This window comes from Crotalus tigris, unplaced genomic scaffold (assembly GCF_016545835.1).
Source record: "Crotalus tigris isolate CLP2741 ecotype Arizona unplaced genomic scaffold, ASM1654583v1 scf7180000024359.8030256, whole genome shotgun sequence".
Taxonomy (NCBI): domain Eukaryota; kingdom Metazoa; phylum Chordata; class Lepidosauria; order Squamata; family Viperidae; genus Crotalus; species Crotalus tigris.
This window is the reverse complement of record NW_024100528.1, coordinates 7,372,576-7,398,486: the sequence shown is the minus strand read 5'-3', so window position 1 is coordinate 7,398,486 and position 25,911 is coordinate 7,372,576. Positions and strand designations below refer to the sequence as shown.

The following is a 25,911-nucleotide window of genomic DNA, read 5'->3' as shown; positions in this document are numbered from 1 at the left end:
TTTCACTTCTGCAAGGAGAATTATATATCTTGTAATCTGATCTGGAACCCTGCTTCTTTTGCAGTGTCAGTTTCAGGCTTTTCAGGACATTCCCTACCTCTTTCTCTCTCCTCTAATTTCTCATTAGTAGATCAGCACAGTAGATCAGTAGATCAGATCAGCCCATACACAGCTCCTTTCATGTTGTGAGTCGTTATATTGTCTATAATTATCATAGCAAGTTTGTTCTCAACCTGGTGTTTTGAAACTTTTTTTTAATGGTCATTACAGGCTCTTTATTTGCCCCTTTCTCTAGTTTATTCTTGTGGAAAGGAGGAGTTTAGTGAGCCTTTGGTTACATCAAAGAGTTTGCAATACCTTCAAGATTAAAATAGATAATGTGGTATAAGCTAACGTGGATCACTGTCTGTTCCATCAAATGCATCTTCTAATGAGCTAAATTGTGATTCACAAAAGCTCATACTACATAGATATTAGTCTTCTGGGTGTCATGATACCCTTTGTTATTATTTCAGAATATTTTTTTTAATTTTTCAGAACAGCTTTGTATGTATCTGTATGGCATAATTGTATGCATTTGTCAGATTCATACTGTGTCAAGATGTTTGGTGACTACACATATATCTCTGGATATTTTTCTTGCCAACAGTACAGAAGCAATTTGACTTTTTCAGGATTTTGGGTTTTTGTTTTACTTCCCAGTACAATATTCAGTCCTGAAATATCCTCTTGGTCTCTCATTCGCCTTCCAAGCAAATCCAACCCTGCTTAGTTTCTGAGCCCAAGCAAGTTTTTCCAGGTTTTGCCAACTGCTGGGATCAAATTCTTAATGACTTCCTGGATATACCTATGAAGTAGTTTTCATGAAAAGAGTATGGAAGCTGTTTGTTATGATTTTCTCCGTGTGTGTGTGTGTGTGTGTGTGTGTGTGTGTGTGTTTAAAATTCTGAGTCCACCTAGAGCCCAAATATTTCCTAGATCTTGTATGTTGCTTCTAATCAGATCCAATTCTATTTAGCTTTTCAAGATCAGTGAAGATTTGTTAAATGCTTAAAGTTCATCGTAGTCAGTTGCATGTTTTACTGTGCATACTTTTATAATTACAAAGTTTGTTATTATAACAGACATTATATATAACTCAGCATTCTATAAAACATAATTTGACTTTTTAAAAATATTGAAACTGCTGGGCTAGCAGTAGGATGATCCAGTTCTATCCTCAGCTAAGCAAAACTTTTGACCAGTCACTCTCTAGCCCAGGGGTCTTCAAACTTGGCCCTTTTATGACTCATAGACTTCAACTCCCACAATTCCTAAGCCAGTGTGCCTGGCTGAGGAATTCTGGGAGTTGAAGTCCATGAGTCATAAAAGGGCCGAGTTTGAAAACCCCTGCTCTAGCCCATGACAGAAGGATGTTGCTATGAGGGAAAATGGAAAGAGGAGCTCTATTCAGCTTCTGAGTGAAAAGGAGAATGTAATAAATACACAAACAAACAAACAATTTAACCTTATATACTTCATTATAGGACTGATTCACCTGAGCTTTCTATCTTAGAAAATGTTTTATTAATTTCAGCTACATTGAGTTTATTCTAAATATATTTTTTCTCTCTTTGCTTATAATAAATAAGGCTATTTCTAAGAATAGTGCTTGTGAACCAATTGGATTTTTAATATTTCTGCATAAATATAATTAAAATATGATCTGTTTTCCACATAAGTGCTAAAACTAGACAAAAAGTAACTAGTTAAACAAATGAATCAAAAATATTATACTTGTTCATCTATTGATTGAGGAAAATGTTCCAAAGCTACATATTTGTGTATGTTAACCGAAAATGGCTCAGGCATCTGAGTCTGTAAGTCTAAGTCTACTGCATTTATCAGTTCCCAATGAGCTTGCCAAACTGCAAGCAAACACACAGCAAATATACTGCAGTGCTCCAGAACACCAGAAAAAGAAAATGGACTGGTTATGCAACATGGATATTGACATAACCTTATCAAACGTGTGTGATTACCAAAAGCCCTCCAAAAGATCTTATATAAACCAAAAGACTCAGAAACCCAAAAAAGAAAAAAAATAGGAGTCATTTACAACATACAGTACAAGGGCTGTAACAGCCACTCTGTTGGAAAGACAGGCAGAAAACTAACAAGAGTGCCTCATGAACACCAGCTAGCAGTCAGAAGCCACAATGGAAACTCCTTATTTTCAAGACAGACTTAACCATAGTTTCAGCAGGGAAACTATGAGCATTCTGTACCAAGACAAATCCAAAAATTCTAGGATTTCCTGGAACCCTGCACTAATCAGCCATCTAGGAACACATAGAGATAAACCACATTACACATTATTCAAGAGAGACAATAAAAAAGCTAAGAAGGAAACAAAAAGACCAGAGCACATCTTCTCTAGCAGCTTCCATCCGGATAAGCAGAGATTAACACTAGCCAAACAATCAAGCAGAAAACAATAATCAAGGAACTACCAAAGAGAAAACCACATCCCACCAGCACTGTATATACACAGGGAGCAAACGTCACACTTATTTGCATTGTCTGCAGCAAACAATTAAACTCAGAGAGCATCAAGGAGTCTACAGTTCAACCCTGGGCTATATATATTTACTTCTGTTGGAGGTTGCCAAAGTCACACATGCTTTATTTTTCAGTGTGATGTGCTTTTTGCACATTTTCACATTTATACATTTTCCAAATCTCCAATTATCTAACATTAACATGGCAACTAAACTTCCATTGCTATGTGGGAAAAGATTTTATGATTATTATTAGCCCTTCTCTAGAAACTTTGCTTTAAAATGTTTGTTCAGAGCAGTTTGTTTATATCGACTTCATTTGAGATTACTTTACAGACATATTTTTACATGTAATTGTTTGTATATTCGTTTATTTTAAGGTTTATGAAGGGAGAAATTACAACATGGTAGAAGGGAAATGCTCCTTGCATAGTTATCGATTTTGTAAATAGCATGTGTTGATGAATGCTTTTTAAAATAATTGCTAGTCTCCAGTTCACTGCTTGGACATTTTCTGTATTTGATCTACAGAAATATATACATGCTGATTTTCAGATATTTGTTTCATATTAACATGTTATTTTTGCATGATTAATGGTTTCTCAATAATAACTAACTAATTCATGAACATCTGCTTCATGCCGCCCCCTTTACATGCAGTATATTTTCTTGCATGACTTCCATGTTTCTGTGATAGATAGCTCCATGTGAATAAATAAATAAAGTATGTTTATAGCTGCAGTTCTAAGTTTACGTCTCAAGAAACCAAGAATTCCAGGCACAGATTCTTTTCCAGCATTCCAACTGGAATGCTGGAAAATAAATGATGATATGACCTTCATTCATTTTCCTATCCAATTATCTCTTTTCCTCACCTGATCTCCATTTTGTTTTATTCTTTTTCTTTTCCTTTCCAACATAGCTAACTCTTTGCTTTGTCCCATTTCCACCCTGTTTTTTCCGTATACTTTTATGTTTGTATTTAAGAAATTTGTGTGTTTGAGACATGGTTGATAAATGCAGTTTGTTTTGTTAAAGTGGTTATCATAAATTTTAAAGTCTTTATTTTGTGAGAATCTTATATAACTTTCCATAAAAGATTAGGATGTAACAATGATTAGTTGTAGATACATTTTAAGTAGCAAACATATAAAATTTTGAAATTGCCAAGTAGTGGAAATTGTAGCTTTCATTTTTGGATTTTTATAATACAAAGTATATAATGTATTTATAAAAAATGAATTAAATACTTCAAATTACTGTAAGATAAATGTTTTATTTTGCTATAGATGCATTATTACTACTTAACTTAGCTTTAGAGATATATTTGCATTAGTTTCCTGTAAGAAAACTAGAAAATCTTATTGTATTATCTTAGTTTCCTTTAGGAAAACTAGAAAGTTTTCTTATATTATCTGAATACATTATGTTACAGTTAAGCAATTGACTGACTTTGATGATCTCAGATAGCTAAACAGGGTCACACCTGGTAAGTACTTGAATAAGAGACTATTAGGAAATACCAAGGTTGTAGACTAGACTAAGAATTAGAAGGTAACACTAAGCTGCTTGAATTAAGTTTGATTTAAAGAGACTTTGCTTTAAGCTAAGGCCTAAAGTTTACTTCCTTTGAAGAGAGCCAGAAAGGTGGTTATTTTGATGTAGGCTCTTTGTTATTTGCATTAAATTTCATTCATTCACTAAATTAACAGTTTCTATGAAAAATAGAAGGAAAAGGGATATCTGCGGCCCAACTCCCAGGCAAGATTAAAATAGTAGATTCAACATTATTTTTAGTTGTATATTTTAATAGCATCAAACCGAACATAAGAACTGCTAAATAGTTTGAAAGCAGACTCTTAATTATGAAAAATGAAATCATTGCTTGGTTGCCAACAATGTCTCTTGTTTAAAGTAGTTGAGTGTAAAAAGTGAACAGTATTAAAATTTAAGATAAAAGATGTGCTTTTAGGAAACAGGTGAAATCAGTATCTAATGCTAGAATTCTAAAGAGATGAATGAATGATGTTACATTGATGTCCTCTTCTTGAATACTGCATTTATGTATGCACAGACAAGCATGCATATAGATAAAAATTCAAAGAAAAGAGTCTTCCAGTTCTAAACTCTTAGTAGATTTCTGATTTGTCACTGTGGAAAACCAAGGTATGTTAGCTGGTGTCCTGGGAAGGTAGGTGAATGGGAAATTAAGTCCATCTACTCATCATTTAAATTAGACATGTCAAACTCATGACGTCACGTGACATCATGCGACGTATTGGAGCTTTTTCCCCATTGCCAGCAATGGGGTGGTTGTGGTTTCCTCATGACGCATCTGGCCCACGGGCCGCAGTTTGACACCCCTGATTTAAATGATACCTCATCAGAAATTTTTGGATTTTTTCATGTGATGGTTATGTGCCAGTATGAAACAAATCTGAATTATGTTCAACCAGCTGTAATGTATTTGAAACTTTTATGAGGCCAATCCCCTTTTTTTAATGCTATAGTCCATGAAGGCAGATGTTTCAAAAGAAAAAAATAGTCTTGACCTCAGAGGAATGCTTTTTGTTGCTGTTTTTGTTCCATATGATAAAATAAATGCATAAAACAAAAAAGAATATTATGAGAGGCAATGGTGGTAGAAGCAATTTATTTTATTTAGCTTTTCAAGATTTTATTTTCCCTTTGCACAGAATGGAAGGGACGGGATTAGTATCACTGCAGTACCTGTGGCTGCTCAAAGAAGGGAAATAATTTTTGGTCCATATTGTCAACATTTTAAGGTTCAAACTGGTTGTGAGTGGGGAGTGGAAACAGTAGTGGCCATGCTTTTAGTGATCGTACAGTATCTGTTTTACTTTATGATCACTAGACAGCAAACCTTTTCACTTTGTCCTCCTGTCAGAAAATCAAAGAGAAGCCAACTTCATAAAGCTCAGATAAAAGAGGGAATAGGAAACTGGAACAGAACAGAGAAAGAATTTTAAAAAATGAGAAGAAGATCATAAATTTTAGGACTGTTAACTGTTTTATACTCAATTACTTCAGATAAAAGAAACATTGGGAACAACCAAACAATGTTAGCTTTCAAGCAACTGGATAGAATTTGACCAGAGCACGAAGGGGCAGAGAAAAGAGAAGGAAAATGTAATAGTATTGGGTGACAGGAAAGAGTAAAGCCAGAACAGAAGAAGATTGAGCAATTAATTATATTGAACTTGAGCAATTGGGACTATGAGGAAGAGCTCTTTTTTTTTTAAAGAATTTATTTGTTTATTTATTTATTTATTTATTTGAAGGCTGCCTGGCTCACAGGTAACTCTGAGCAACTTATCTTTTAAAAGTAAGAAGCAATAAAAAAATAAAAATAAGAAGAAAAAACAGATGTAAACTGGAGGGAAAAATATCTCAATTCAACAAGAAAAACAATGTCAGAAATTCAACAACCACCCTAATCCCAGACCTGGAGCAAACTCAGGATTTACTTTTGGAATAGTATTAAAACCATATGGATCTCTGAGAGGATGCTCTTCCTGAGAGCAGGTATTGTGACACAGAATGTCATCTCCTAAATCCTGATAGATGACATTGTTTGAAGGGACCTGGAACATACCCATTCTGCCCAGTCTTATAGGGCAACAGAAACTATTGGAAATAGGTGATCCTTCAAATAATCACAAGACTTTATACATAGTAACAAGTATATTGATTTGTTCCTAAAAAACAACTAGCAACCAGTGGTGAAACAGTGATTATGAAACAATGATGACATATGGGTATATGGTGGTGCACCTATCACTCTTCAAATGGTTCTCTTTTAATGTTTCAGCTGACACATTCTCTGAGTCTGAAAGAGAAATAACTACCACTAATCCAGTTATTCAGCTGGTACAAGTCTCAAACAATTATCTAGCCCTCATTCCGGTGTGTGCCATATTTTGTGAAGATAGCTTTAGCAGTAAACCAAGCACCATGCTATCAGCATCTTACAACACAGAAAATATAAAGTACAGTAAAGAAGGGTAGCAGCTGATTTCTGTTCTACCCCATTCTAATATAGTTGAGGGACATCAGTTAAGTTTCCACTGAATATTCCTTGCCCATGGATAAATAAATGAAATTGAAGTCTGGATTGACACAAACAAATCTGAATAATGCAGTATATTATTTTTTTTTGTATGAGTGTGATAAAGTTATCTTCATTTTTTATCCTCTTTCCCAGAGAACAAACAAATAATTTAGGTTTCCCAAACTGAAATAATTCAATTGGCAAAGCTAAAGCATCATGTCACAGAAGGGATTGGTCTGCCTAGGCCATAGTAAAATTGAACAGGTCTTTTCCATAAGAACAAGATCAAGCAGGATAGGAGTATGGACATTTTGAATTCCACCCTTGTAATCTTGAAGGCCCTGTAATTCTTTAGTCAATATGTCTAAAGCAGCTGCAGCTTTTGTTATTCCTAGCTGACCTCTGTAGGTTCTCTTTGCACAGGTGATAGCTTCATCAAATAATCTTTCTATGTACCCAAGATATTGCTTGGGTCCTCTCTGGCTTTTAATAGTTTTTAAAATAGTTTTTCATATGACTGTTGTATATACTTATTGGTTTTCTTTGTAATTCACTGTTGTATGCTGCCCAGCGTCACTCTTGTGAGATGGGTAGCCATGCAAATATAATAAATACAATACACTGAAAAGGAGACTCTTCTCAAGAAACCTGTAACTTCTAAAGGATAAGCTATATGTGTGAATTTCCAGATTATTCCAGTTATAGAACTGTATATACATGGGAATAAGTCGAGAATTTAGGTGCCAAAATATACCCCCAGATTATCCAAAGATGGGCTTATACACACACACATATATAGTTGGTTTTTACAGTCCAACCCCCTGCTTGAGCAGAAGACCTTATATCATTCTGAACAAATGGCTGTCCAATCTCACCCACCACTTCTGGAGGCAAGCTGTTCCACTGATTGTTTTCACTGTCAGAAAATTTCTCCTTAATTCTAAATTGATAAACTAAATAAATATTTTTGCTATGTAATTTATTGCTACAAGTTGTACTAATTATTTCAGTTTAGAAAGCTTTTAAAGATAATTAGTTAAATTCATAATGGATTACATAAACAGCTATAAGTTGAGTGTATGTATTTATTTAATTTGCCTCTTAATAACAGACTTGGAGAACAAGAAAAAGGATGCTGTTGCATTTTTTGCTGCTCACAGGCTTCTTTTGGCATGTGATATCTGTATGACATCAAAATACCTCAACAACTAGACATTTAGTCTATTACTTCTCATCCTGCCCTTAAGTGCTTTGGAGAATAGGTTGACCCATTCTTCTCTGTGACAGCCCCTCAAGTACTGGATGACTGCTATCATATCTCCTGTAATCCATCTCCTTCAGTTTTTATACATGGTATTAAGAAAATGATTTACATATGACTAAAATTCTCATGTCTGCTTGATTATACCCTTCAATTGGGTGAAGCGATGATGTAGGACAACAATTTTTCAGCTTCTGTCCTTTGAAAAATCTTGTCTCCGGAGATAATATCCACCCCATCTCTGTAGCCTTCAGGAAAAACCTTAAAATCTGGCTATGCCAACAGCCATGGGGAAGCTACTGTCTGGTGCACTAACAGAAAAGGCACACCATCTCTCCTCTCCAAATCTTGTTCTTTGACTTTCTTTTTGTAATTTTAATCCAATTTTATATTTATAATCATTAATTTTTTTAATCTGGATGTAAGCCACTCAGCGTTTCCTGAACTTCAAGATGGGTGGCAAATAATTTTGATAAAATAATAAATAAAAATTAGTCCTCAAATGGACTAATTTACAAAATTCATCCAAAATCTGGGACCCAGATGACTCTTGTGAGATTAAAATTTGGCAAAGTCATAACCTCATCAGTGCTGCCATGCTGCTATAGTCAGCCAGGTAGAAGTCGGAAGTTGCTCCTGTTCCCACAAAAAAGTAGTGGTCATTCTGTTTTAAGAAATATCTCTGAAGCGAATGATCAATGGATCATGGGTTGTTTAGCCTTTAATAAAATTAAAACATAAAATTAATGATGACAAATAATAAAAACAGTTCTTCACAAAATGCATAATTTTCGTGTGCAGTTTATTGCCACAAGTTGTATTAATTATTTCCGTTTGGAAAGCTTTTAAAGGTGATTAGTTAAATTCATAATGGATGACATAAACAGCTATAAGTTGAGTGTTTGGATTTATTTAATTTGCCTCTTAATAACAGACTTGGAGAACAAGGAAAGGGGTGCTCTTGCATCTTTTTCCTTCACTTGGGCTTCTTTAGGAATGCGATATCTATATGACAACAGAAAAACTCAACAACTAGACTTTTAGTCTGGTAGTTCTTTTCTTAGGATATTTTAGATATCATAAGTAATGGAGTTGCTTGATTCTCTGTTATTCTAAGCTCTTTATTTATTCCGACTGAAATAAAACAACATTTATGTGTGTGATATTGAGTTCTTTATTCTTATTGTTAAGAGAATGTTATTAGAAAAATAAATTTAGGTAAAAACCTTGTCCACAATTTTGACTATTATCAATTCTAGAAGTAGAGAAATTATATTTAATAAAAATCATGTTTTATATGGTGTTTTCAAAAGTTTAAGTTAACAAAAATAAAGTTTACAGTTTGATACAGTTCCTAAGATTTATGAAAACTATAAAATATCAAATATGTGAAAAATAGACATTAAAAAGAGTCTTAAGAAATTTAAAGTATAGTTATCTTTGAGAAAAGAAATAAATATTGTATATAGAGGCCTAAATTCTGGATTAAGTCATACAGTAATAAATCTACTATGCTTCGAACTTCAAATGTTTAGCCTAAATAAGAGAAGGCTAAGCGGAGCCTTGATATCATCTTCTGCATGTCATCCATTTGAAAAGGATGTCAAAAGGAAGAGGATGTGGATTTGGTTGTCATAACCTGGAGAGTATGACAAGTACCAATGGAAAGTTTAAATAGAGATATGCAAACTCTAAAGGAGAAAGAATTTCCTGACCACAAAATTTATGGAAGAGCCTGCCTCTGAGTCCTAAGTGTTTCACCATTGGATATTTTCAAGCACAGATTGGACAGCCACCTTATCTAGAATAATCTGAAGGTTTTTGTTCTGGGTAGGGGATTGAACTAAAAGACTCCAAGGTCACTTCTAACCCTATCCTTCAATTTTAAAATGAACAAAATCATTAAAATAATATATAAAATAGTTGAATATAAAATGGGATGATTTAAATACACCAGAGTTTGCCCAGAAATTTTATATTTTTGTACAGCAAATACTTGCCTTACTATGTCAAATGCTTGCCAGAAGAATTTTTATAAGCAGAAGTAATATGCATGAGAAAGATTTTTCTTCACCCTGCAGCTCATATGCATTAATGAAATGCATATTTTGCATTTCTTTGTTAAATTTAATATGGTTGTCCAGAATCTTTTTGAAATCCAAAAACAAATCAATTATCCCAGACCTCAGTATATAAACTTTTAATATTTTTTTCTTTAAAAAAATCATTTTCCTTTTTAAAATTAATTTCAGAGGTAGGAACAAGAACAGCACTGACTCAAGAAATCTAAAGATTACAAGAAATATAATATAACCTCCATGGCAATTGAAGTATATTAGTAACAGTACTAATAGCAATGATCATTATGATAATATACTCCATTTTAAACTACAAAAAAACTGTATTCTGTCTGATTTCTACTAAAAGGTATATTGCATTCAAAATGTAGTTCTGAAAACTGGAATGATAATAGAATCAACAGGGCACCTTAACTAGAATCTGACTATTCCCCATATTGAAAAAGTACCTAAGAAAGTAACTAGAAATCCCAAAATATAGAGAGAATTTGAGACATGGATTCAAATTTCTTGTCAGATTTGACAGAGGCAATACAACTGTATCTTCAAAATTCAGGTTGGGTCATCTACTGTCTTCTCTGTGATTGTCAAAGGTTGGTGGTGAGACATGCCTTTATTTGGGCAGATCCTATGAAATAGTATAGGAAACTAGCACATAGTCAACTGTCTTCTTATTTTTTACATGTTTGCTGCTAAATGACTTATTGAATAAGTACAGAATGTTACGAAGGTATTTGACTAGGACCCAGAAGACCTAGGTTTACAGCTATCTACAGCCATGGAAGCTCACCCTCAGTGCAACCAACTTCACAGTATGGTGGGGGGAATGAGGGTAGAATATTGTGTGCTTGGCCGTGGCTCTTTGAGGAAAGCAAAATATAAGCAAACAAATAAATATATGCAAAATAATTTATTCTTTTCTGCTATGGTACTTAGCATTGGAAAATTTGATAGTACCAAGCAGACGTTTCTGAAGCATTATTTTTCTAATTTTGAATTGAAGCCTTGCAGTGTAGGACCAGTAAATGTTTGTATCATGGCTGCTGTGAAATTCCAGAATAGGAATGTATTTCTAATTGCTTCTCATGAATTTTGGAGGATTTTCCACCTATATTTTCCTGCCTTATTTTGTGTTGCCATTTCTATTAATTTTGGGGAGCATAACACTACTAATTTACAGACTTGAATATTTCTCTACTTTTTTGTTGCAGAAACTCCTGTTGTATTTCCAGACAACTTCAAAGAAAAAGAAACCCCACCAATTGAAGATATTCCTTTGGAAAGCTCTATTCCTCATACCGATTCTGGAATTGAAGAGGAGCAAATACCCAGTATTTTAAATGGGACAGATTTAGAAACAAACCCTGGTCCAGATGCTATGAGTGAATTGCTATCTACTTTGTCATCTGAAGTGAAGAAATCTCAGGAAAGTTTAACAGAAAGTTCCAGTGAAATTCTGAAGCCTGCATCTTCAATATCAAGTATTAGCCAAAGCAAAGGTATTAATGTTAAAGAAATATTGAAAAGTCTGGTAGCAGCACCGGTTGAAATTCCAGAATGTGGGCCTGATCCGATTCCTTATCCTGATCCTACACTGAAAAGAGAAACTCAGCCTATTCTCCCAATGCAGTTTCACTCTTTTGACAGGTGTGTAATACAATCCACTCATCTGTCTGTTTTTCTGTGTGCCTATCTACCCTACCTACCTACCTACCTACCTACCTACCTTATTCTTGATAGTTGAACCATGTTATGTTCATACATAAAACATTTAACTATTGTTTGGTAAGTAAACCAGAAACATTTGAAATATTCAGATGACATTGTTTTTGCCAGCCAGTTTAATTCTCATCCTGCTTTACTGAAGTATCTCCCTAGAGAATGGTACTTCAGCGTAGATCTAGGTGAAAAAGTCACTAGAAATGTTTGCAACTAAAAATAGTTAATACCAACTGGTAATATGAACACAATTATTTTCACAGATGTTTAATCATAATCATAGGTCATCTAGTCAGCTCAAAGGACTGTTTATTTTATGTTGTAGTTTACTTGGCTATATATTTGTTAGTTTTAATTTAGTGTTTGTGTTTGCAAATGTTTATGTCCTGTACATTCAGAGTTTGAATTTCTATACAATTCTAGTAATGAAAAAATAAGAAAACAATAAACTACATAAAAAACTGCATAAAAGGCAAAAGAAGACATATGGGGGAGCTGTAAAGAGAGTTAGTACACAACTAAGATTATAAACAGATACCAAATAATTGTACAGATGGTATTAGAAAAATCTAAAGCCCAGTCAGAAAAACCTAAACCCCAACCTAAAGCTGAGGATATTAAGAACAACTTTATGAGATATATTTGAAGTAGAAGGAAAAGAATCAAAATACCACATATTCAGATAAAGAAAGAAAAATGCTAGTGGGAACAAAAAAAATTGACTCAAATATGATTTTGACTTAATATTTTTTGAGAGGAGCCTTTCTATTTTACAATTGGGAAGCAAGGTAAAGAGGCAGGAGTGAGGTTTGAAATTTAACTGGCAAAGGATACTTATTTACTGTGCATGAATTTAAATCTCCACAGCATACCTCCAAAGAGGAATCTGTAAGCACCGTGAAAGCAATTTTTTAAAAGATTTTAATTTCCTTAATCAATTGTATGAATGTTATTGGCAAACATTTGACAAAGAATTTCATAATATTTTGATTATCACTTTAACTCAGGGGTGTCAAACTGCCAGCCCATGGGCCGGATGCATCATGGCGAGACTGCGTCTCCCCCAATGGAAAAAAAGTCACAACACGTTGCAGCACGTCACGTGATGTTGCAAGTTTGACACCCCTGTTCTAACTAAATGTAGGATTGATGACAATTCTGTTGGTTTCACAGCTGACTTGACCAGCACATTCAAAAATGTTCTTCATTGAGTCCTCATACAAATACAAAGTTTTAAGGAGGTTGTCGCAGATTCTGATCAAGAAGGCATATTCTAATTGAATGTTTCCTAACAGAAACAGTTTGACAGAAGAAGTGATAGGCTTGCCTTTATCCAGTGTGTTGAATTAGGACCTGGAGTCATCAATCAGGGATGCTTTAACTTGGATTAATCAAATGGCTCCTCCAATTTTGATATTCTAATTTGTATTTCACTACTGTTATGGTGCAGGAGAGATAGCTTGTTGTGGGTTATATGCTTTTGTTTGTGAGGTATGTCCTTGTAGATGCCGTTTTGTGCATATTATGAGTATTTTCAGAGGGAGTTTTGTGCACTACAGGTGCATAGGTTTATAAGGAGCATACAGTAGGTGGGAAGATATTTCTGGGATAAAAACTTCGGGAAAAGGTTCAGCAAACTGTGCAATCTTTCCATTTTTTAATCCAATTCTAACATGTGTTCAGAATTACATTTGTTTCTAAATTCATGAAGTAATACTTTAAGTGTTAGAAAAGGTTGTAACAGTAGGTTTAGGCTATTTAAACATAAAAAGATACAGAAAGAACTTTTAAAAATCTGTGAAATATGAATGCTCTAAGATAATGTTTATGTTACTATATTTGCAAATCCCTTATTTTCCATTTTCAGTGTTAGTTCTATGTGTATAACATAATCAATTTAAAGCTATGGTACATTACTATTATGAGAATAAGCCATGTTGAGCCTTTTCTTCTATGACTTTGCAAACAAGGAGACATCAAAACTTCAATAAATCAAGATCAAACTTTGGTGATAAATACTGTTCAATACTGTACAATAAATAAACATATGTCAGATTGTATGTAACGGGAAACTAGCATTTATGGCTGAATACAGATTATTTAAATCTCTTCCTGAAACACAAAGGAGAAAACATGTAATATAAGCAGTACCATATATGGGTTGCAAAAACTGGATAGTCCCTTGATGATAGCAAAGAGACATGAAATCCTAACTGTACTTTGCATAGCTATGAATTTAACCTGTGAACTAACTATCAGGGTATGCTTGTGCAATTCTTTGCACTATTGCCATATTTATTTTAAATATTTCTATTACCATTCTAAAAGATAAACATTTGTAGGGTTGTTCTGCTTCTTATAAATACATTCTAACATTCTATTATGGTAGATGTTATTTTTCAGAAATATTTTTATAAGATTTTCTAAAATAGCTAAAGATTATTAAAAATTTCCAGGGGAATCTTAAAATCCATTTAAAAAACATTTAAATGCCCAGATTCACATAGAAAGTAAATACTTATGTATTTATTCATTACAAATAAAACAAAAATGAGTGATATAATTTTACAAAAACTGTCTTCTAAAACATATTAAAATTCTTTTTAAAACATAGAATTGCAAATGAAGTATAAAAACAATATATGTGTGTGTATATGTGTATGTATATATATGTGTGTGTATACATTATATATATATGTGTGTGTGTGTAATACTCATGAAATAGAGCTTCTCTTAATGTATTCAGCAGTTCAAGTGCTATCGAATGTAAATGATGAGGTGATATTGATGAAAGGAAGGATTGAGGTCTCGGGGGGCGCTGATGACGGATTGAACAGAAGCGCCCTTGCACTGCACGTAACTCAAGTCTGTCGTCTTCACTACTCAAAGCCATAATGGAAGGTGGCAGTCTGAAATGAGTTGCCACGGCAAAGAGTATTATTTTTGAAATGCTTTCACACAAATCACTAGGCCCTGCATACAACTTAGTTTCATGCTTTAATGTCATCAGGAGGCACAAATTGGTGTGTCTAATTGTTTGCCACCTGCCAGCAAAATGAGCTGCCAGCTAGCCAGACGGGTTTGATTGTCCGTCAGCTTTTCAATAGATTGAGAGTGACAACATCAAAAATTTCACTTCAAACTCTGAAGCTTTGAGCAGCTTTTCAGAGACCTCTTACCCACAAGTGCTTCTGGACAACTGCATTTTTCAATCAGTTTCAATATATTCCTGCCTTCTGTCTCATCTGTCCTAAGGTGTAGCTGTAATTACATCAAAAACTATATAAACAGATTTCTTTGGCCCTAGACTCTTGACTCAAAGTTATGATCCCAATATCACGTGAAAAACAAAAACAAAAAAATGTAGTGGTATTTGCAATAGCACAAGAAACTGATTATTTGCTAGTGGCTATGGCTATTTTAGTGAAAGTGACACATTTTCATTTATACTTTTTTATATGTGTCAGATATTTTGCTGTATATGGAAATGCAAGCAAAGACATTCATAGATTATATATTTTATTTTCACTTTATTTTCAAGCAATTCTTATTTACAAATTTATCTTTAGTAAATTACTATGTTGACTATAAAACTCTAAATGTTTGTGAGATTTGAAACAAGAATTCTAGTAAATTACTTAATGTCAGCTATCCAAAAAAAAACTGTAATTAAAAGACCTGCAGATATAAAAGCAGGCTAAATTCACTATCTAAAAGCATAAATACCAAATTTTGTTTTTAAAATTATGCTTTCTCCCTGCCCCCAACCATATTTTGAAACTCTCCTGAATTTAGTAAAATAGATTGGTCATTTATTCTGTCCAAAGAAATAAACAGAAAAAGAATTGGCATGTGGTTTCTTTTAGGTAACTGTTCCTAAAATCTCAAATTCCAGGGTATTTTTAGCAGAACAGAAGATGCAAAAGCTGTCCATGGTGAATATACTAGCTTTTAGATAAAGTAAATGTTAGGGCAATAATTTGATATTTGTTGATTGAAATATGCAGTCCCATTTTAAACTAGAGCTTGATTTTCTCTAAATTTCATGCTATTAACATTGTTTTAAATTACAAACATTGAGGACATTCTAGTTACGGTAAATGACATTGACTGTTATTCTGTTTTAGTTTCACTTGGTAACTTGTGTGTGACCCATTCACGGTCTTTTCTAGTATCAGCCATTGGCCTTCTTTTTGCTGTTAGCTGTACCTTTCTGCTTCATGGTACCAATAATATAATTTTATTTCTTTGTGTTCCATTGTGCTCGCAATGAAACAGTCATTGGATAGGCAAAAACTGATAAGTCTTTCCCCTGCTTTCCCCCCATTTCCTAGATCATATAGTACAATTAAGTTTTCTTATTGTTTCCAACTTTAGCTTTCTAGTCTCCAATCATAAGCAATATATCTTGCTTGCGTTTCTTTTGATTTCAGACTGAACTTGACCATAAAAACCCTCTTCTGCATGAGTGGTTATATCACAAAATTGGATAAACATGATAGTAAATGGTTGTCCATTAAATTTAATTGATATTATTCAGTCACTGACTACATCATACCCAAGTAGCATCTTTGCTATAAGCTTTCAAGCAATATTCTTCATTCTTTATTTTTTAATTTCAATTTGATTATGCCCAGGTTGTCAGTGTGTAGTCACTTCATTTTTCTCTACGTGGAGGTTTCCCATGATCATGTTTCTTATATTCCATGTTCCTTTTATAATTGTAATTTTTTCAGTGTTGAATTTTCTTTTCTTTCATGGCAACTTTAGCAACTAGACAGCTGGCTAATATCTGGCTGCATCAATAAACTGCATTAATACTCAGCTATTCCTCAGAACCATCTTTAGTGCCATCTGATTAAGGGGCTTATCATCAGGAACTATAAGGTCAATACTTAATCTTGGCTATCAGTTTAGTTTTTGGGACTAAAATACAGAAGTGGTTTGCCTTTGCCTTCTCCTGCTCAGTCTAAAATTATATCCACTCCATTAGCCCTAAAGTGATCATCTGCTTCAAGCATTTTCCTGGAGGGATGAGTTTTATATGGAAAATACCCCTGGGAGTATATACTCCTAGCATACTCTCCTGGTATCCTTGCTCATCCTTCCTGGGAAGAATTCTCATCCAACCCCTGATAATAACCTATAGCAAGATGCTTCTCTGTTATTTCTGGAACTTTCTCATTAAATGAATGTCTCAAACCCTGAATTTCAATCCTTTATGTCCACAAAACCTTTAGCTTAACAATTTAGTTCTGTACCTTGCCTAGGTTGCCTACTGAATTGTATCTTTGTTACATCATACTCTGTCAAAATTTATGCTGTAGTTACTTCTGGTTATAAACCTTTCTGTACCTGTTTACTACACATAATGCTCAGTGGTGTGATTCAAATATGTGAGCAACCAGTTCTCTGTATGAATGCCGCTTCTGGAAGTCCATTCTGGGCCTGGCAACAAAAAATTAGCTACCGATTCTGCTGAAGAGGTGCGAACCGGCTGAATCCCACCACTGATAATGCATAAGGTTCATATTAAAGAGTTTACAGTAATATAATATTATGTTTATGGTACTGCTGAAATGAATAATTTTGATTTACTGATTTTATGTAAATGTATTATTGTTATATTTGGAGATATGAATAACAATTCCATAAGCAGAAGTAATAACATAACTTTTAGTAGTCATCTGGATTTTTTGCAGTCCTGATTAGGTACCCTAAATCAAATTCTGTTGAGATCATTTCAGACTTAAAGGAAGTTAAAATTACATTGTCATATCACCTGAAAAAATATTAGAAACATTTTATCATTTTAATGAATATGAGTTGAAAGATAAATGTGACTAATTTCAGAAATGGTAAAAAATGTTGTATATTTAGTATATTTGTAGTGTTTACAATATATTATCTCTGTATAAATGTCATCTGAGTATACATTTTTAATATTCATATTTTAAATGTTTTTAATTACTCCTTAAAATCATACATGTATTTTTTATTTAATTTTTGTCTTTGTTTTCTTCCTTTTTATATTGTTTTGATGGTTCATTTATGTAATAGTAATAAATTGATTTCTTCCTCCAGTGGATAAGAAAAGAGAAAAGCATTTCCTGATTTTGCACTGATTTTTTTCCCTTCTATAGAAGTGTTGTAGTTCCAGTGAAAAAACCTCCCCCTGGAAGTCTAGCAGTCACAACAGTTGGAACTACCACAGCTGGAGGTGGACTACCACCAAGCAGTACGCCAAATATATTTGCTGCCACAGGAGCTACCCCAAAAAGTATGATAAATACAACAGGTATTGTCTTTAGATATTTTTGTGAATTTTGTCCTTTTCTTTCAGCTTTTTTTTTTTTTTTTTTGCTGTTGGTATCTTCTTATATTTGCGATCCTTTTGTAATAAATACCTTTAAGCATTCTCACTTCCTAATGTGTAGAAAATTGAAAAGTTCCCCAGAACATTTATCTTCTAAATCAGGGATGTCAAACTGCCGGCCCGCACCTACCCCAGCTCTGGCAATGTGAAAAAAGTGATATGTCGTGACACATCACGTGACACGGCGAGTTTGACACCCATGTTCTGAATCAAGCAATTCAGTTAGTGGTTGGAAAAAGGGAAAAATTGTTGAATGATATCAGCATTATAAGCTCAATCTGCTATGTGGAAATGCCCCTAATGTACTTAAGCAGTCCTTGATTTTTTAAAAAAATAGTTCATAGAAGTAGAATACACCTGACTAGATTAATTTAAAATATCTTGGAAGAGATATTTAAAGCCTTTTATGAAAAATTTCCTAGTGGAAATGCTTACTGAAATGAGCCTATTCTATAAAAAAAAAACCTGTTCAACATGGTCATGCTTAATAATAGGATAATTCATCAAGGATACTGTTTATAGATTTCATTATAACTGTAGTTTATTGCTTTCCATATGCTGGTTGCATTAGTGTAAATCGTATCATTTGTACTCAACATATTTTTGTTTTCATTGTATATGCCACAAACATATGCCAACATCTGTTTATAGTAATTTTGAACATGTTTCTCAGAACATCTCATTTATAATATTTCTTTGGGATTTTTTTAACTAGATATACTCAGAATAGTGACTAATTTACTGAAGGCATTAAATGTCATCTTTTTGGTTTATGGAGATCAGATATTCCCATATGTTTATTTTTATTTCCATTAGCACTAGATGATACTGGAAGTGCTTATTGCTGTTTTTATGTGGTAATTTTAAAGAAGATAATATCTTAGCCTTGAGTTTTATAATTACTGTTTGTTTAAATCACCGGGAGGGGTTTGACATTTTGTTCAAAAAGGATATATGTGTTTGTAACTTTATGAAAAATATTTGGACTATAAAGTAGCTATGGGCAAGATATTCTAGAAGAGTTTCTTCTATAATTTAAATACTTTCATACTTAATCATGAGAGTACTTGAAAGTAAATATCTGTAGTATAGCATATTGGTATATAGTTAAGAAAAAAGAATGAATGATTTTAACTGAATTTTGGAGTACCCTCTGACTGAATACATTTTTTTATTTATTTAATTCAGTTTTTAATTATTAGTTGCCAGGTCTTTGTAACAGAGAAATGGTTTCTATAAGTAATAGTACTCCAGAGTTATAATGCATAGAAAATAGATGCATTATGATTTACTGTGAAATTGATGCATTGTTTTTCAGACTGAATATATTCTATTTTGGTGGATAGGTGCAGTGGATTCAGGATCTTCATCATCATCTTCATCATCTAGTTTTGTGAATGGTGCTACTAGTAAGAATCTTCCTGCAGTTCAAACCGTTGCACCAATGCCAGAGGATTCAGCTGAAAACATGAGGTATGCTTTATAGATTGGTATAGAGGTGGATAAAAAAAAAAATGGCATAGAACTTGTTAGCAACAAATATCTTTGTAAAGGCTTCTAGGTCTTTGAAATAAAATGTACTGCTTTATAAAGTCACTGAAGTACAAACATGGGCTATAACCACATTATATGGACCATTAATCATAATTAATATAATATTAATAATCCTATTTCTGCTTTGGTATTTTCTCAGATAGCAAACATTGCTGATGTAAATATATAAATGTAAATATAAGAATACCCTGCTGGTCTTTCAAAAGACACTGAAAACCATGGTTTTTCAACTGACTATAGCAACCAAGGAATGTAGCATAGCTGGCAGAGTGGTTATACTGAATGTTATTGCTAAATCTGATTGCCTCAGCTATTTTTATGATGGTTTTTTTATGTTTTTGTGTTACCTTTTTAAAATTGTTCTATTCTTTTTTGTTCTTTTTAAAGCTTTTCTTTAAATTGTTTGTAAGCCACCTACAGTCATATATATGAAATGAATGTCTATAAATATTTGAAAAAAAATCAGTAAATACAATTTTTGAAATAAAAAAGATAGACTATAGAGGAAATTTTATTTTTTTTAGACAGGATTCACACATTTCCTGAGGAAAAATAATTTCAAATATTACTATCCACCTATGTGTTTATAATTAATCAATTAAGTTTCCAATTTTAAGTTCCTAAAATATAAAAATTGTTGAATTGTTACAGAAGTAAGAAAAACAGTTATGTTTTGCAGTACCGAGGAGGCTTCCATCAAATTGTAAACTGGTCATGAATTCTCTCTTAATGATTTCAGTTTGATAATTTTTTACACAGTCACTAATTATACATTACATAGTCCTTTAAAAAAGAAATACAATTGAGTCAATTTTAATTTTAAATCTGTTTAAAATATATATTTTTATTTATGTTTTGCTTTCTCACAATCCTTCGCTGGTTGTTTGTATGACTATATTTCAGAGACAGAACATGGGAGAAGGATAAAAGTTAGATTATGACAAAAAACTATGGATTGAAGAAGAAAAGGTTACTTATGATGATAGTCCTTTAGGAGAGTGAATGTATTAGCAACCAGTTATGGGATTTTCTGCATTAAAATAAACTGGATATTTTCATAGAATTGTTTAATATTAGAAATAATATCTTGATTTATAGGAGATTGAGCTAAGATAAAATAATCATATTTTTTACCTTTAATTGTGGGATGTGGTGCATAAACAATGGAGGTTATTTTTTCTATCCAGTAAACTGTATCTAGTGTATATTGAGATATATAGATCTTTATAATCAGATTGCAAAGAGATAGAATTTCTTCTCCATTTTATATAATTTGGACAAAGTGAGAAAGCTGATTATCCTCTTTTTCACTAAGATATAATATTAAACTGAAATCTTTGCTTGTTTCATGCTATTTTGAATATTGTTGTAAAAGAGCAGCTATTATTTATCTGAACTTCAGCTTTGCCAAGAGTATGAGTGGATTGTATATCCAAGTTTATTGTTTCTTGTGGTCTTTTATAATAGGCCTCCAAGTTGGGGTACTCCATCACTGGAATTTTCAAGAAGAGATTATATAGTCCTTTATCTGGAATGTTGTAGGTCGCAGTGTTTCTCAACCTTGACAACTTTAAAATGTGTGGACTTCAACTCCCAGAATTCCCCAGCCAGCTATGCTGGCTGGGGAATTCTGTGAGTTGAGAGTTGAAGTCCACACATCTTAAAGTTGTCAAGGTTGAGAAACATTGCTGTAGGGTCTTCTGTTTGAACAGGAGGTTGGATTAGAAGATTTACAACATTCCTTCCAACTCTGTTATTCTAAGTTCTAAGGCCTCACCTGCATGACTGGGTTTTTCACTTATTCATGAGGTGCCTTATTAATTTTTGTTTTGCAATTTTATAATTATATTTATATTAACATTACAAAAGAGGAAATGTTGTATAGCTCTTGCATGATTCACAACATAGCATATTTCTGGTTTGAAAAAGGGCCATTGAATTCAGTGTAAGATTTTAGTCTTGGAATGCTTCCTTGTAGTTGCCAGTGTTTCAGAAGTTGGATTTTATACAAAGTATTATTTTTCATAAAAGGACTTTTTTTTCCTTGCAGTTTCTTTACTGCAGCTTCACATAATTTAAACAGTAAAATAAAAAAAGTACTAATTTTCTACTGCTAAAAGGTTTTTCCATGTCTCCAGAGATAATGTAAATCTGTTGAGCAATACATTGTGGGTAAAAAAAACATTTCTCTACAAGAAGAATTTTAGGGAAAAATTTCAATTTTTAATGTCATGTTTATATTAAGAACATACATAACCTTTTAACATATCTGCTGTGGGATGTCAGGAGTCAGCATAATCCTTTCTACTCTCCTTCACGGCTGCCTTATAGCACTTCTTATTAAAATGACAGAATGATTTCATGAAAGAATTACTAGGAAATAAATGCCATAACAGAAAAATCAAATACTGTAATGGCCAGTATATGTGCTTTTGACCTATATTACACTGATCATTACCACCTTTTGATTATTGGAACTCTCCCCTGAAAGGCAAGGGGAGAGTTCTACTAATTACAAAGGGTAGAGGTTTTTCTCTGTTCTCTCTGTTGGGTTGCTAATATATATTTTAGCTTTTGAGGAGGAGAATAGCATTTTGTTGAGGAAAATAACAAGAAAGGAAATGGTTGGTTGAACTGTTTTGGACAAAATCCAGTTTGTTAAAAAATTTGGAACAGTGTTTCTGTAAGGCTGCATACTGTAGTACCACAAGATTTTTGGATGAGATTAAACAACAGAAAATGAGCATATAAGAGGAAGTAAGAAATCAATGTTTTCTCTGCTTCCTTGGCAATGCAGTAGAGAGACAATTTGAATGCTTCTTTTACCACCTAGAAAGCTTACATTAAAGATTGACTGATTTAACAATTCATTTAGGCCTATAATTTACTGATAGTTTAATGAAAGAAATAAGTCAACTATGCTATAAAGTTGCAATCCCTTCCCTTTCCCCAGTCTCTGTTTTGAACCTCTGTATTCTTAGTAGTGGTTCTAGCTACTCTAACTATTTAGAACTGCAAACTGGTGTCTGGATATGATACATATATACTGTACATCTGAACAAAAAAAGCAGTCTTGAAACATCAAAAATATTAACTAATGAATATATCATAAACATTCTTGAATTACAATTTGCTTACTCCAAATAAGAGGCTCAGGTTGTGCATGTGCTGGAACAGGCAAAGGTATACCTCATGAAATTGAACTCTGGGCTCCTGAAACAAAATAGGTATTTCTTTTCTGACCTGCTAGACCCAGCTGCTTACTGCCTGGACAAGCCCGAGTCCATTATACCACACTTGATCAACTCTGGGCCCTCAGACTCTCCCCTACTTAGGCAGGTGTGTGATCAGGCCTACTGTATGCCAACAGTTTTACAAAATGATCCCTAAACTAAGCATTTGTTTGTTTATTTGTTCAATTTTTGTGGCTGGCCATCTCAGTCAATAACTTTTGGAGGCTTACAATTCAGAAAATATGTTAGGATTAAAAAAACATTTTAAAATAATAAAAGCAGTAAAATTGTAAAAAACAACCATTAAAAACATCCAATTCAACCTACACAAAAACAGAATATTTGGCCAGTTAGCGATATAGACAAGAAATAGGCTCTTAACACATTCATCCCCCCCCCCAGGGTCCAGGACCATACACAGGTTTTTAGGTCCTTATGAAAAGTAGCAGGCATTGAGGCCACTCTGATCTCTGACAGGAGGATGTTCCATTAAATCAGAGGCTACTGCAGAAAAAGCTTGCCTTCTGGTCCGCACCAGCCAACAATCTTTGGCTGATAAGATCTGTAACATGCCCATTCTGCTTGGCCTGGTTAGATGGATAGAGATTCTTGGAAAAAGTGATCCCTCGGGTACTCAAAGTTCTAAACTACGTAGGGGTTCAAAGGTAACCACCAACATCTTGAATTGCACCTGGAAGCACAATGGTAACCAGTGCAGTTCATACAGGAGGGCATTCTTGATTAAAGTCTCAGATTCTGAGTTGGGTACAGACAGGGTTTGGTAGAGGTTTTTTTTATATAAATCCAGTAAGGCATGATGGGCAGCATATTTAGAAGGATAAATGGCAGAAGCACAGTGATGTTGAGGGTCCTTAGTCTGTCACCCAGATTGCTGTGCAGGAATGATCAACACATAGGGAGAATCCACAGTTTATTCATTCTACTACTCCAGCTTTCTGCTGCTCATAGTGTCTTACTTGTGTAGGAACTGACTGTTACCTAATTTAAATAATCATCAGTCAGGATCTCTTTCTGAGTCTGCATAATGATCAGCATGAATTTGTTGAGCTGACTGGGAATAAAGGGCAGTAGTTCAAGTTGAAAAGAGGTGTATTGGATGGGAACAGGCAGCATCCTCATGATAAATTTTGTGACACTAACAAGAAATGGGAGATGAATGTGACCATATCTGGATGCCAAAGACTTCTTTTTTTGGAGATGGTGATACTACTGGCTCTACAAATTGAGTCAGGAAAGCAGAAGGGGGGAAGGACAGGACAGTATAAGTGCCATTCTTCAGATTCCAACAGAGGTTCCAGACCAACACATTGCCAATACTGCCAGGAACAAAGAAGTTGTGAATTGGGAGGGTGCGTCACAATTGTGCCTCTTACCTAAAAATCGTCAAACTAGGTTTTTTCCTTAACAGTTTAAATTGACAGGCCCCATACTGGCAATTCCCTAGTCCCATAAGACTGGCATTATCATAATCCTGTTATTTAAACTTAGACTAGACAGTTGAAATTAAAGTCAGGAAATAGGAATTTAGTCTTGTGGTTGGCAGCCCACAGACTCCATTTAGACAAAACTATTGAATTCTGAAACTAGTTGTCCACATCACAGTGGTGCTGGAAACTGTGTTTCCATAGCTAAGGCTTGTGTACTAAATAATACATTCCTGGTCTGATCACAGATACATATTATTTGGACTACTGTAATGTGTTTGTATCTCTTTCAGGAAGTTGTAAAAAGACTATTTACCAGGTTCAATTATAAGGAGCACATACTCCAACAACAGAATAGCTTTTCTCCCTATTTTCTGTTTCTTGGTAGAGTTCATAACATAGATTTTGTTTAATAAAATCTTTGGGATATATTTTGGGGTCAGGTGAATTGAAATATCATAATTGTTGTTAAACATTTTTGTACTTCATTAGAAATACATTTGTAGACATGAAAGAAAGGGCCTTTACAGTCACTATAACAAGGCACTTCTCCAGTGCAATAAAACCAAATTCTCTGTGATGAAATTCTCTCTTTTTTCCCCCAGCAGATATTTTATTTAGAGAGACCTTTTGTAGAAAAGCTATATTGACTGTGAAGTTAGTTTTTAATTAAGCAGATATGGTTTGATTCTGTTTTCTGTGTCATGTGTTTTTAACAGCATTTATAAGTTTCTTCAGTTTGTTGTTGCCTATTGGTAGCTAAGAATAATATTTTGTATGGATAATATGGACCATGATATAGGACATTTAAAGATCAAAATACACTTGTGGGGGTCTAATAATTTAAATTAGCATGCAACAGAATTTCTGGAGTTGTTTGAAAGTTTGAAATCAGCTTCTATCCTATAGTAACCTACTATAAATACATTTGTTTTAAAGGTAGATAGAAGATTTCCAAATACAGGTAAGGCAGACAAACAAAACTACAAGAAATCTCAAAGTTACAGATAGCCTTCAGTTTATGGCCATTTAGTCAACAACCGTTCATTATGACGGTACTAAACAAATGGTACTTATGACTAGTTCTAAAAGTTCCAGACATTGCGCCATTCCTGCAGTCATGTGATTGCAATTTGTGTGCTTAGCAACTAGTTTGCATATATCACACTGCAGCATCCTAGTGTTGTGATTGCCATTTGCTTAATTTTCTGGCAGCTTCCCACAAACAAAATCAATACAAGAGCTGACAGTATAGATTTCAAGCACTCTGTAGCACACACCCATAGCATTCCCTTACACATCTGCATTCCCTAGTGCCTGCTCTCAGTCCTGCCTACTCACTCACACTTCCCAACACTCACCCACAGCCCCTGCCAGCCCCAGCCCCACCCTCCCCAGGACCCACTCCAGCCCTCAACAATTCGCCTACATACCCTTCTCTCCCTGCAGCACCCACACATTTCCCTTCGCTCCTTACCTAGGATTCCTGCATCTTCCCACATAATGACTTGCATAATCCTGGGACTATTGGAATTGCTGTTACTAAACAATGTGGTCATAAGACATCACACTTTATGACAGCATAGCTCATTGACAGAAATCCCAGTCCCAACTGCCATTCTAACCCGAGGAC

The 25,911-nt window shown here is 33.9% G+C and overlaps 1 protein-coding gene across 10 annotated transcripts in view; it reads left to right on the top strand.

The window, feature by feature from the left end:
- NBEA (neurobeachin) overlaps positions 1-25,911 on the top strand; it is a 375,860-nt gene that overhangs the window by 116,457 nt on the left and 233,492 nt on the right. For 9 of the 10 annotated variants that reach the window (XM_039327273.1, XM_039327274.1, XM_039327265.1 and 6 more), the window contains 3 exons: positions 11,163-11,598; positions 17,814-17,968; positions 19,393-19,519. In XM_039327273.1, coding sequence (XP_039183207.1) covers positions 11,163-11,598; positions 17,814-17,968; positions 19,393-19,519 — 718 coding nt within the window. The remainder of the gene's footprint in view (positions 1-11,162; positions 11,599-17,813; positions 17,969-19,392; positions 19,520-25,911) is intronic. The other variant, XM_039327267.1, reaches the window with a different exon arrangement.